The sequence below is a fragment of the Diabrotica virgifera genome, chromosome 7 (assembly GCF_917563875.1).
Source record: "Diabrotica virgifera virgifera chromosome 7, PGI_DIABVI_V3a".
NCBI classification, from domain to species: domain Eukaryota; kingdom Metazoa; phylum Arthropoda; class Insecta; order Coleoptera; family Chrysomelidae; genus Diabrotica; species Diabrotica virgifera.
The window spans coordinates 10,276,477-10,291,093 of NC_065449.1; the positions used below are offsets into that span (position 1 = coordinate 10,276,477).

General features: G+C 32.4%; 1 protein-coding gene across 2 annotated transcripts in view; it reads right to left on the minus strand.

Moving 5' to 3' along the window:
- Positions 1-1,142: 1,142 nt before the first annotated feature.
- The window catches only part of LOC114327386 (nuclear distribution protein nudE homolog 1), a 50,382-nt gene continuing 36,907 nt past the window's right edge, over positions 1,143-14,617 (minus strand). For both annotated transcript variants that reach the window (XR_007699661.1, XM_050657208.1), the window contains 2 exons: positions 11,122-11,189; positions 1,143-9,225 (listed from right to left, as the gene is read on the minus strand). Coding sequence is in view for 1 of the 2 variants with exons in the window: in XM_050657208.1 (XP_050513165.1) it covers positions 9,165-9,225; positions 11,122-11,189 (129 nt within the window). In the remaining variant the exon portion in view is untranslated. The remainder of the gene's footprint in view (positions 9,226-11,121; positions 11,190-14,617) is intronic.

Consider the following 14,617-nt stretch of genomic DNA (forward strand, 5'->3'; position numbering starts at 1 on the left):
TTGTTTTGTTTTTCGTCACCTATTCATTTTATTGATAACGTACTTATGGAAAATAAAAGAACACACTGTCTGCTACACATTATGACCAATGCATATTTTATTTTCTTTGCATCCTAAAGCCACAGTAGTGGCCCAAAATTATTTTTTGATTATTTTCTTTATTAATTCTCCTTTTTTTGGGGGTGGTTCCGGGGAAAATATGGGGGTGCATTATACAAATTTGTAAATTACATCAGTACAGGGATAATCGCTTAGTTTTTTTACTCTATCATAGGCGGTTCAGATGGTATAGAAAGGGTTTTTTTTAAATGTAACACACTGTAATTAAAACATTTGCAATTGCCCTTAAATGAAACCTATACCAAAAAATCAGCCACTTATTTGTGATTAATTGCCGCAGGGTTTCTTCTTAATTTTCATTACAGTTAGGGAAAAATATATTTTTTAAAACATTTTTTTTTAATTTGTTAACTTTGGGGCGCCACCCCTTGCTAAACGGTGGGCGATAGACATTTGCTGTCGGGAAATAAATAGTAGGAAATATAGTCCTCTTCATTTTACTATTAAGTAAATTTTTTGCAAAACGTACAGGAAGGGCTACGTTTCGCAAAAACCACAAATTACCCCCCTTTAAAGGGATGAAAATGGGGGTTCCGGTGCGAAATTGTTTAAGAAAAAGGTAGTCTCATGATAAGCACCCCTTGATATACCAGAAAAAAATAAAATCGGACTTGTGTCCATTTTGCGAGGTTCAACCATTGTTTTCTTACACTACAATACTATTCAAGAAATGGTTTGAATATTGATGTAAGCGATGACCCAAATCAGGCTTTTTCTCAACAGATGAAAGAACTTGTAAATGGAAACCAACTAGGAGGAAAAAAGGATGTCTTAAACTACAGTGGAACGGACAAATAAACACAGCAATAGAAAAACGAGACTTCACTGAATAAGACATATACGGCAAGAAGAAGTAGTGATTGGGATGTGGTAAACTGCAACTTCTTTGCCGTCCACCAATTTGGTTTTTTATTTTTTATTATTTATCTGGTCATTGTCCTTCTAAATTGTTTCTTCTGCTTTTGTTACTTCTTGTGTAGTGTTGCTTGTTGAAATTTGGGGTATTTAAATTAAACACAAAATCGTTACCATTCGTTTTATTTTTCATACTAAATGCCTGAATATACACAACTGAATGTAGTAAGTATATCTTAAATTATTACAATTTGTACCTAATATAAAAACAAACAATTTCTATGTACACAGAGAGCGCTTATGTATAAATAGTGTCAATAGACGTGTACAAAAAAGATAATATAAATGATAATTTTTATATTTACATTCACTTCTCTTAAAGCTTAAAATAAATAGTAGATGGACACCATTTGTACAATTATCACGAAGAATATAAAATGAACAGAAGGTATGCTAAATGGACATCCTAAGGCTACGGCTCCACGGGCGAGAAATTGACACTAGCAGTAGCCGTAAAACGAACTTAAGGTTCCGCGGAACGGAATAGGAATAGCCGAACTGTACCGACTACACGACTTGTGCGTAGTCGGTTCAGTTCGGCTACTCCTATTTCGTTCCGCGGAACCTTAAGTTCGTTTTACGGCTACTGCTAGCGTCAATTTCTCGCCCGTGGAGCCGTAGCCTAAGTCTTGACGTCACAAAATTGGGAGGAGCTTATATTTGACTCCAAACAATTTTGTTTATAAGGTTAAACACTCATAAGGAATTTTTCATTTATTGTTTACGTGATTTGTGTGACAAAATAAGACTTTTCATTTAGGTATTTAGTTAAAGAAACGTGTCAGTTAAGAGATTTTTATTCGTTTTTGCCCAGGTGAGTTAATTTAATGCAATGATAAGAACGTAAACAGTTTTGAGGTTATGTTTATTTTCAACCACTAAGGAATAAAAACCACCTGAGCAAAAACGAATAAAAATCTCTTTATTAACACGTTTCTTTAACGAAAGACCTAAATGAAGTCTTATTTTGCCACACAAAGCACATAAATGAAAAATTCCTTATGTCAATTTAACGTTACAAACAAAATTGTTTGGATTCAATATAAGCTCCTCCCAATTTTGTGACATTTGTGACGTCAGACTTAGGCTGCACATAGTCTCCAAACTTAGTTTGACATCTACCAAAAGTCTCCATATTGGTGTCACTGGTTTTTCGGACATACGACGCCATCGTTTTTCGTTGTTCATTGCGTCTCTGTTTTACATCAAGTATAATAGCGTCTCTTTTTGGTGGGAGAGAGAGAGAGAGAGAGAGAGAGAGAGAGACAGATCGAACAACCGCAAGAGATCTTGTCGTCAGTACGTGCGAAAGTAAAAAACGTCAGCACATTTTTGGAATCTGTAAAAATGGAATCAAAAATGTTATGTTTATACCTTCTTGAAGTGTTATAAAGAGTTACTGAAGCATAATTGAAAATTACTTTATTTTACACTTCATTTACCTAAAAATTTTTCTGTGGATCATGTTATAAGTATGCTCTCCAATCAATTTATATTCTCCGTGATATCAAGTTGTATAACCTTTGCTTCCTTGGCAAATGTTTACGATATATGTTGGCGCGTACAAAAATAAAAACACTTTGTGTTCTTACACTGTGTCCAAAAGTGATTTCGTTTCAAAGTTGGCACAAGTGACCTCTAGTACGGTTCTTAATGGTCAAAATGCGTCATCTAATGAAATTGACAGCTAGAAACTTCATTTTTCGAATTTCAAAAAGTCTTTTACACTAAATAACTGGTGTCGCATCTTATAAAGTTTCAAAATATCCACATAATCTAACTCTGGATAATTTTCGGGCTAGATGCTAAAAAAAGTTGAATAAAAAGGTGGTTAGGAGTGGGTCTTCATGAATTGTTTTAATAATTTTACTTTCGCTATATTTTTTTATTTTTTATAAATCGTATACGTCTAAATACACATTTAGGGAACTATGTTACTCTCAATAATTGGAAATCTGATAAACAGCGAGCGAATCGTGTTATTGGACAGAAGCGTTTGTATTAAAGTAAAAGTCACTAATGCCATCAGCATGTTAGTTGTCACTAGAATTGTGATCCTCTTGTATAGACAATATATAATTTAGGATAAGAATTAATGCACCATCCACCGTGTTTGGCAGATTTAAGCCCATGTGACTATTTCCGATTTTAAACGTAACACGCTAACACTGTACCTTTATTTCGATCCGTTCGCTATTTTTCAGACCATTAAACAACTCATATTTTTCGAAACAATTATAGTCCCGGTTATTATAACAAAGATTAAGAAATTATATCGCTTTTATTACAAATTACAACTAAATTTCCGTCGCCTTTCTCAAAATAGATCAACTAAATAATACGAAAATTTAAGCAATATCCAAATTACAAAAACAGGTTAAAATAATTATTATAAATTACATTTTTGTTTAAAAAAATACAACTCGTTATATACACCTAGAGTATCACACCAAATATAACATGCAGGACGTTCTGTAGATCCAAAAATGCCTTAATATAGACAAGCGACAACTGACATTTGACAATTGACAAAGGATAATGATACGACGTTTCGTCATAAATGTGACTTTCACAAGTTTAAAAATGATTTAGGTACAAGAGTAAACTGTGATTTATTTTCTTCAGTAATAATATAAGCCTGAACATCCTGCATTATTTTTACATAATACAAATATTTTTCTACAATTCAGTTTAAAAATCACAGTTACATCAGTTTAGAAGGTGTTAGAAAATTAATTGGAGAAAGTAGAATGAAAAAGGGAGTTCTACCAAGCCCAACCTAGAAACAGGATATCAGGAGCAACTCAAATAAAAAGTGATTGAACAACCGGTATCTTGAATTATCTGCAAATTGTATTGTAAAAATTTAATAACATAATTTTCACTTATTCTGAAAAATACTCACAGAGTACCTGGAACATAGCTCAGGAAGTTATGATTGGTTTTCTCGAACCAAGTATTCTTCGGGAGGCCGCTGAGATGGAAAAACATTCCGAATGTATCAACACAACAGATGAGTTACACCTCAGAAAACTGAGAAATCTCATCGAAGCAAAAATTAAAGCACACATACAAATGTAAATTATTAGTGTAACTGTAACTGTAGAAAAAAACTTGTACATACTTATGAAATACGATCGAAAATCGAAAAGATCGTCTTTAAATAATTATTTTCTGTATTTAATTACTACTGACTATCCTTTAATTACGACTAAACCTAAATTTGGATCTTGCCAAATTTCACTGGCAACCTAAGTAAAAAAAAAATTAAATATACAACAATAAATTACTTGATTTATGTCATAATTGCGTGACATAAAAAAATAAACACCATTGACGACTGGATCAGAAAATTCGCGTTGATATTCGACGCATATCAACGGAATTTTTGAAGGTTGAATATAATCAAATATTCCTAATAATACATTATGTCGTAGAAACACTTTACGATACTTACAGACAAAAATAATAATAATATACACAGCAGTATCCGTTTTTGGGCAATGGCAAGGATCCCGATTTTTGACCCTTCGCTTCGTTATCGACCATTCGCTATCTGTACACTCTACAGATACAGATAGCGAATGATCGATAACGAAGCGAAGGGTCAAAAATCGGGGTCCTGAATAGGTTCCGGTGAAGATAGTTACAAATGATGACCACAGAACGAAATACCTGCGTATGGCAGTGCTGCCATGTCCTTATACGCTCTGAGCTTCGCTGGTGTCGCTCCTAGCGGATGACTAATTCAACTTTCACTGGTAATTTTTAAATTTATTATTTAATTGTTATCGCTTAATATTTACAACGCAAAAAAGTAATTAAATTGTAATCGATTTTTTTAAGATTTTGCTAATCATTTTGACGTTCTATTGATGAAATATTAATTTCTTACTTCGGATACTTTTACAATTATCGTGTAGATGGCGCCAAGATTAATAGATTAATTTATAATTACATATTACGGAACATTAAAAAACTTAAATTCAGTATTTAAAACGTAAGTATATTTAAGGTAAAAATATATACCACAGCTTTGACCAACTAATATTTTTTATAATTGATGTTTTTAATTTTAATTTTAAATTAATCACTTTGACATTTATGTCAAATTTCCAGTAAACATTTACAGACTTGTCACTACTAGCGCTCGCGAATTTTTAAATATCCCCTCTACGTACGAGCTCACAGCGTATAATGTGTAAGTTGTATGCTTCAAATATACAGAGAGAAAGCTTTGAAAAAGTACATTTTTATTATATTATTTTATGGATATTGCAATGATATGTGCAATTTAATTATTAAAAAAATGTTTGGCAATTACCCTTTGATAGATTAACGGATAAATTTGGCAATAGAGCCTGAACTCTCAAAACCCCAGTTGTCAAATTGCCACATATTATGTTCAACAGATATCAATTTTATGACCATTTATTTATTATTTTGGGATGAATGTTCCTAAATATGAATTCACAAAATGTTAAATTTAAAAATGTTTACTCTGTGTGTTGAGCCAAAACTTGCATCAAGGGCCAAAAAACAGAGAATCTTAAATATTTTAAAATAAACTGAAGAATAATAAAATAATAAAGAAATAAAGGTCACATTAATTAATATTATTTAATTTAATGAAAGAAAACGATTATAGTATTTTTACTACAAAAGCGAATGAAAAGTCACATTCTAATGTTTTGACAGTTCTCTTACGTCAAAAATTTTGACCTACGTAATATCGCTTTTGTAGTAAAAATACTATACATGACCTTATTCAAATGTTAAAACATATTAAGGATTGTGGCTTATTTTCATATTATAGATAATAACAAACTAAAAATATATACCTATTAACTTATTTTGCACTAAGAAAATGAAAAATGTTTCTCGTTATTTTACGATTTTATGTTTTTCAAGTTTAATAATGGACCGTGATAGTCGTGACTTCAAATCAATGTTGGCTACTCTGAAAAGTTTTCCAAACAAAGCAAAAATTCACAAATGGTGTTTGCTTTCGTTTTTATAATTGGAATATATTGCTTGTAGGATATTTAATTTTTACAAAATGGTAATGTGTTGGGTACCCGTGATTGTAATCAATGCTCATAGTATATTTCCCACCATAATTCCAAATAGGACTGGTTAAAAACCTGAAGAAACGCAGTAAGTACTATGTAGCGTGTAAATTCTTGATTATGTGTAAGGACATTTATAAAATTAAAAGCAATATGATTGATATGACTAACAAGGATTGTGTCTTTAGAAAAAATGTGCAGATGTTTGTTAAAACCAAATAAAATTAAAAATGATTACACAAACCACGTGTATAATCAATTGACAGTTGCTTTGTTTGGAAACCTTTTTCACGTTTTGACGTCACACTATCACGGTCCATTGACTAATGATTTCAATATTTCGTTGTCATTCATCATTTGTAGCTATCTTCACCGGAGCGTATTCTGGACATTGTCCCAGTTTTTCAATCTACAACCACATGAGTGTGGCGAACGTTACATGATATTTCTAAAACACCAGGGATGTTAGTGTCATTGTGTACATAAATCAAAAGAATCGTAAAAATATATGTAAAAAAATTAGAGGTATAAGCTATTTTGCGCCTGCTGCTGCCATCTAGCGTCCTAATCGCTTTTAAGTTTTTTATAGCTTTAAATGAGTGGTATTTCATTAAAAGTGATCTGTTTAAAAAATTTTGAATGAATAAGTTTTATGATCCTTCTAATATAAGTGATGAAGAATGAAGAAAAAAAGAGAGATGTTCCTTACATCAAGTATTCGTAATAAGTGTCTTAATAACATCTCTTGTATTTTAAAGACATCACAGTCCTTTTTTTCTGTAACGTTTAATTTTTTACCACATAATGTTGTTCCGGAAGTAAATTGAGTACATTTATGTTTTATTTTGTTTTCTTACGAGTGTAGTACTAAGTAGGTACTAGATAAAACAGTAGTTTCTAATTTTAGATAAGAATTGTGTATTATATATCATATGTACAAAGCTTTTGAATATGAACTATATTAGATCAAAGTTGGGCCTAGATTAAACTATCTAGCTGATAAATTGTTGTTTCAGGAGTATCAATATAATGGATGCTACGTGTTATATCAAGATAATAGAATCAGTGGCGGCTTTTCGAAACAGTTTCAGTATATATATTCTGTCTGATCATTTTTTTAATATTTAGAGGAAACTGCTCTTGTCTTCGTCAGCGATTCATATGCGTGTGTCATCACACAATGAAAGTGCCAATGAATTTTAACTTGTAAATGTAGCTATAGCTCCAAAATTATGGTATTTAGGTATAGGTAACATTACATTACACAAACAGAATCAGTATTTCTCAAGGACTTTTGAACTAAGAAAGTTCATTACATTTCCAGAAAAACGGAAGATCTGACAACAATGTAAATACCAACTTACTATCGGCCGCATCACAAGACCCCTACACACCAAAAATCTATAAAAATTGTGCAAACCGTTTCCAAGATCATTGAGGCGTTCCATACATAAAACTCACTCTGTATAAAGGACTGTAATGCTCGTAATATTAGACAAACAGAAAAGATGTCGAATTTCATTACATGAGCGTTACTCCTATAAAATGAGTCATTATTGGACTTTGTACATTTACCTGCGAAGCACAAAATGATCACTATTCGGACAAATGTGTCTCCAGCAGTCCCGCCCTATTTTATCGGCACGAATTAATTTCAAATGCTCTAAAATTGAATTCTTAAAGCCTGGGAGGGAAAAACCCGCCAAAATGGCGTTTTTAATCCGTAAATTTAATTTTTCAGGTCCCACCTACTTTCTTTACTGATTGGGAAAGGTATGATCCTTTTCATGGGCATTTTTCAGTGCGTCACAAATGATAGAAAAAAAGGTAAGTCCGTGATAATACACATTTATAACATTTATTCTAACATGACATTTTAGTTAAATGTGGCAGTTGTCACATTTTATTTGCAATTTGGCATAAAAACAAATCAATTGTGTTTATTGCATTTACGAAATGGTATTTTCTTTGATTTGTATAGTCTTATAAATTGTACAGATTATATTAGTAGATATATTATATAATTCGTAAATAATTTTTTTTTTTTCGATTATAGCGCCATATATCGACAACTAGAATAAATGTTATAAATGTCTGTAATCACGGATGTGCTTTTTTTTCTGTCGCATACAATTTAATGCGTTAGAAAGAAATCGAAAAACTGTGACGCACTGAAAGATGCCTATGAGAAAAAGAATACCCAGATATCTCTCGAATCAGTAGTCTGTCCAATACCTGATTACCAACTTCAACACCTACCACACTTTAAATGTTGGAACATAAAGTCCGAAATACTCTAGAGAAGAATAAGGTGTCTGTTCCCGTAGACGCATCCAAAAGTCGCAGTCCAACTGCTTCTTCTAGATATCGTAGAAGATGCTCCCTGGTGGTCAGTATGCTCACCGGCCACCGTAGACTCCGACAGCACCTTCGTCTGCTTGGATTACAATGAGGAGAAGGAAACCTCCTCAGATGTCCTCTGGGAATGCCCGGCATTGGCCTATCAGAGGTGGCAGATCCTGGGATCGGCATCTATGCAGCCGAGCCAGGTGAGGTGAGGCCATAAGGTTTTTGGGAGATTCGACGTTCGGGATAGCATCGGCAGGAGCTCAGATTTGCAGACCCTGCTGATTCTGACAGACATGGGAGCCTGGTGCAGCCTGGGATCCAGGAACGCCGAAGACCAGGTTCTTATGGACCTGGTCCGTAAGATAGGGGTACAATGGACCCGCCGTAGGAGGTCTAAGTGTCCGAAGGGCTCACAAGTGGGCCCTGCCCCGATGTACCATACCATACGTCTGTTTCCGTGATAATTTCAAGGATTTCCATGCAAAAATCAAATTTATTTCCCAAAAACTTCTAAACTGTGAACAATATAGAGAAGACATCAATATATCTATCCACCTTTACGTGCCGCCACTGTATTGTACACTTACTTTACCTATTCTAATTCTTTTAGACGAAAATGTGGTTTTTTGTAAGTCGCCTTTCTACGACATAATGTCACCTATTTATAACTGATTATCTTATATAAGTATTAATTACAAAGATTAGTTCTTCTCATTTCGTAACACCTTGAAGACTGGGAGACGGGCTGTTTTTTGTCGAACTCCTGCTCCTTCTGTCAAACGCCAAAAAGTTATGTTATACAGGTACAAATCACAATGGACGTTATGTGAAGATTCTAAATTGAGCTAAGATTATTTGTTATGTAGCATTTTCTTTTACTTTGTATATGATAAAAGTCTATATAGTTACTATTATAAGGACTTAACATTTTCCGTTTTAAAATTTCAAACGAGAAGACATACTATTTATGTTTGTTTATACATTACCTACTTCTTCTTCGTTCGATGGCATATTAGGTCTCCCTAACGTTGGCACTTACATTGGCTAGTTGTTTATGGTCTTCAGCTAATCGGAATAGTTGTTCTCAATACGTATTCCTGTTCAATCGCGAATGTTCTTGAGTAATAACATTTGCTTCCTTTATTTTTTCTAAACAACTTTTTTCTATATTCTGCCTTCTTCTTGTGATGCTTTCTTTAGTGGAGGTTAGCGACTACACTGGCAAATCTGTCTCTGTCCAATGCGGCTTTAAACAAAGTTGAATCAGGGCCGGTCCAGTATCTGATGTTTTTATGCCATGAAATCTGGCGCCTAACCGGACCAGAGAAATCCTTCAATATTCCCCTGTATGATCAGTTGGCGGTACTTTTCGTTTCTCATTATGTCTCCTAGGTAGCTAATTTTCTAAGTGTTATGATCTGTAGCAGCTTCCTACCTGTACCTATTCTCCTCAGGACATTTTAGTTGGTGGTGTTGGTTGTGAAAAGTATTTTCAAGATACTTCTATAAAGCCAGAGTTCAAAGGTCTTGTTCAATTAGCGTTATGTTGAGCGTACAGTCCTCCATTCCATACAATAGTACTGACCATACACAATAATGTACAAAACAACAGCTAAGACTGATATTAATGCTCTCTCTCCTATCTCAAGTATCTCTGTCTCTGGCTACTCTCCTCCAGTTGTCCACGCTCAATATTTTTTTAGCATCGGTTCTCACTTCGTCTATCGTACCTTTTCCTTGGTATTCCTACTGGTCGACGTCCCACCATCTTATATTCTGTCGTTATCCATTATTATATTAATTCCACCGTTACAAAATAAGCTTTTCATTTTGATAAAGTCTTATGGAACTACCTCTATTATCTCTCTTACTTCTTGTTTATAATCAAGTTTATTGTTGATCCAGAAACCAAGATATTTGTATTGGTCTACCTGTTCAGGCTGTTGGTGGTTCACACATAACATATTTAACACAATATAACTTGAAAAACCAACACAATATTAGTTACAAATTCCAATTAGGCATTCCAATGAACTGTCAAACATGGCCGGAGGAGGGCAAAATCTAATGTTTAGATCGACATTAATTTGTAAAGAAAATCCTGTTTGGTTATTTTTTTTTTTTGTTAATTGTGTAGGGAAATCTGCGAAATTGTGATAACAAATTAAATATGAAATGGTTTATCGCCTACAGAACTGAATTATCCCATAGTAGTTACCACTTTGTGTCAATAACTACTATCTGATAATTCAGTTCTGTAGGCGATAAACTACTTTATATGTATTTGCTATTACAATTTCGCTACACAATTAACAATAAAAAAACAAAACTAAACAGGATATTCTTTACAAAAACTGATGTAAACACTATATATTAAATTTTTGACCTCCTCCGGCCATATTATATCACGTGATTTGGAATGGTCAATTCGTTCTCACATAACGCCATCTATCAAAGGCTAGATTACTCTCAAAGTACCCTCTCGTTTATATTTGACTTTAAATATCTTATACTCAATTTAGAATCCACAACACATCAATTTGATACACAATAATTGGAATTTATGTATAAATTTTAATGAATAGATAATCTATAATAACTATACAATAAAAACATGCATAAGTAAATCTTAAAATCGTCAAAACATCTTCTTTTTTACAGGACTCACCGAATATTATCGTTTGTAGAAAGATCTCTGTAGTCGTACTTCGATTTTTCTAATCTACGTTCTAAACCCTGTGGAATGTACAAAAAACATACCATTAGTAACATAAACGATAGATCTAACAGTTTTACAAAAGCAAAGCACCGTAAAAATTGCTAAAAAGCAGACCCAGAGTTTGTTAGACGTCAACTCCTACAAAATTCTTCACCATAAGAAGTAAAAATAATGTGCCATCTATTAATGCTTGTGTACTTATAGGTTAGAATTTTGTAGGAGTTTTAGAGGAAGTTTTAAGAGAAGCAAAATGTTTTGAGTGTTGCTAAAATATGATTTGTGAAAATTGTTGGAGGTCTAGTTCAACATTTTCTATAAAGCTTGGGTGTTAGCATTTTGCTCTTTCATTCCTACCAGAGAACAGGTCAAACGTAACACTTTAGCATCTTGTATCTCGGGTTGAAATGCAACTTGTGATTAGTCAGAAAATTAAGTTTCAAAAAAGCGTTTCTGCCTTATTCTATGTTTTTTATTTCAGTCTCAGAGTTCCAAATATCGTTTAGCAGACAACCCAAGTATTTAAACTGCCTGATTTTTCGATTTCTTGTTCAGTTACAAATATATTTGCGTGTGGGTAATTATTTCTACGTAATCATTGTTTTTATCTTCTTGATATTTATATTCAAACCCATAGCTTTTCTTGTAAGGGTTATGTTATGTATATGCTGTTACGTCGAAAATAGTACGCTTGGAAATCGGCTAGAAAATTTAAACCGAATATACAAAATTCAGTTTGGCAACATTGTGTGAATACCAAGTCTTCTAGATTTAGATTCTAGAATATTAACAGAACCGTAATTTAGTCCAGCCAAATTGATATATTTTTTTAACAACAAAAATGAGATGTTGTAACCAATAGATCAGGTGAAAAAACGTCTATTTTTGGATGTGCGAGGTGTCATTCGGATTTTTGCAGATAAAGTTAGGTGACAACTTCAACAATAATAATTGACTTATGCTCCTTCTCAAATATGCCCGGAACATTAATAAAAAAATTAAAATATTTAAAAATTTCCAAAAATATCGATTTTTTTCTACTTTCATTGCTTATAACTTTAAAACGATTCATTTTTTTGTTGGAACAAAGCCGTAGGGAAATAAAATAAAGATAATTGAATTTTGTATAATATACGACTGGTTTAAAATGTCTTAAATTATTACACTTACTGCAAAATAGCAATAATATAGAAAATAAGGGGGCAAAAAAGACTGTTTTTATTCAATGTTTTTCAACCACTTTGGTTGCACTTAGAACCTTCATAATTCGCTTAGAAAATTCTTACAACATACTTAAATCGTCCATCAAATTTCATGAAAATCGACCTAGAATAGAGAATAGATTTTGCATAATAATTTTGCAATCTAAATTTTTTTAAAAAAGTTCAAATTTTTTAAATACTTTCTGAACAAAAAGTAGACCATTTTGAAGTTTGCTAATTTTTTTACATATAAAGAGGTTCTCTACCTATCTAATACTCTTTACAGAATTAAAATTGGATTATTTAAGCGGCCTCAGAACTGTTTTAAAGTTATAAACAATGTTTTGGCTTATAAACAAATACAATGAGGACGTTTGAGTTGGAATAAATTCATTTCCTTGAGAATGGGCGGCTCTGGAGATAAATCCCGAAACAGATCGATTTTTATTATTAAATTAGAATTTTTTGGCATAAATATCATACTAGTAACGTCATCCATCTGGGTGTGATGACGTAATCTAAATATTGGAATTAATTTAATTCAAAAAAAAAATTCTAATTCAATCCCTGTATAAATAATAATGTTAATGTTTATATTAGTGAATACAAAATTGAATAGCCTTTTGATTGAGCTATCACATGGCACCTATTCTCATTTAAAAAATCATCGATTACGTTATCACGCCCAGATAGATGACGTCACTAGTAAAGATATATATATACCAAAAAATTAGAATTTAAAAATAAAAATCGACCTGTTTCGGGATTTATCTCCGGAGACGCCTATTCTCGATAAAATGAATTTATACCAACTCGAACGTCCTCACGTATTTGTTTATAAGCCAAAAAATTGTTTATAACTTTAAAACAGTGCTGAGGCCGCTTAAATAATCCGATTTTAATTCTGTGATGTGTATTAGATAGGTAGAGAACCTCTTTATATGTAAAAAAATTAGCAAACTTCTAAATGGTCTACTTTTTCTTCAGAAAGTTTTTAAAAAATTTGAACTTTTTTAAAAAAATTTAGATTGCAAAATCGAAAATGGCGAAATCTATCAGGTCGATTTTAATGAAATTTGGTGAACGATTTAAGTACCTATGTTGTAAGAATTTTCTAAGCGAATCACTAAAGTTCTAAGTGCAACCAAAGTGGTTGAAAAACATTGAATAAAAACAGGCTTATTTTGCCCCATTATTTTGTATTTATTGCTATTTTGCAGAAAGGGTAATGATGTAAGACATTTTTAACCAGTCGTGTATCATACAAAATTCAATTATGTTTATTTTATTTCTCTACGACTTTGTTCCAAAATGAATCGTTTTAAAGTTATAAGCAAAGAAAGTAGAAAAAAATCGATATTTTTCGAAATTGTTAAATATATTAACTTTTTTATTAATGTTCCGGGCATATTTGAGAAGGGGGCGTAAGTCAATTGTAATTATTGAAGTTGTCACCTAACTTTATCTGCAAAAATCCGAATGCTACCTCTCACATCCATCTCAAAACAGATCCGCCCTGGTCAACAAATAATGTTTCAAATATGTTGTGTAAAATAATTTTGAATTCGGTTTCGCTAATGAACTTCCTTTTTTTTTTGTCTTTAAAAGTAGAAAAATGTTTAATTTCTCTTATGTAATCTTTATCGTTTAATTATTTTAACTGTACTAATATCCATCGACTAATTCACAATGATGAATGGGATGTTAAAATATTTTATCTTTAAAGCGGCATCTGAAATTTATTAAACATGTTGAATTTCATATACCAAACATTGATGCCGTCACTTTGTTGCGCGTTTTGACGGATTTCCGTTTCGACTATACCTGCCACTATCGCTGTGTCATCGGCATGCATAATGTTGTTAATAATATGCTGTTTACTTTAATAACCTTATTAACTCTGCCACTACTTCTGCGGAGGCTTTTTCTACGTATAAGTTAAACAACCCTGATAAAGTATACAACCTTGCCTGACTTTTTGGCTTTTAACTTTTAGCATTTTGTTCTCTTTCATGGGTTTCTTTAACTTATCTCGTTCTATCAGTTCTATCTGTATCAATAAGTGCTTGTTAAATTTACATATGCCTATTTCCATACTGTCTCGAAAATGTGGATGGTTTATTGATTACTTGCATTGCGTTAATAAATGTAGTGGCCACTTATTAGTCCCAACCTCACTCCTATTGAGCATTAGTGGAAACTATTGATCTTATACTAATACAAAAATGATATTAGTCACTAAATTA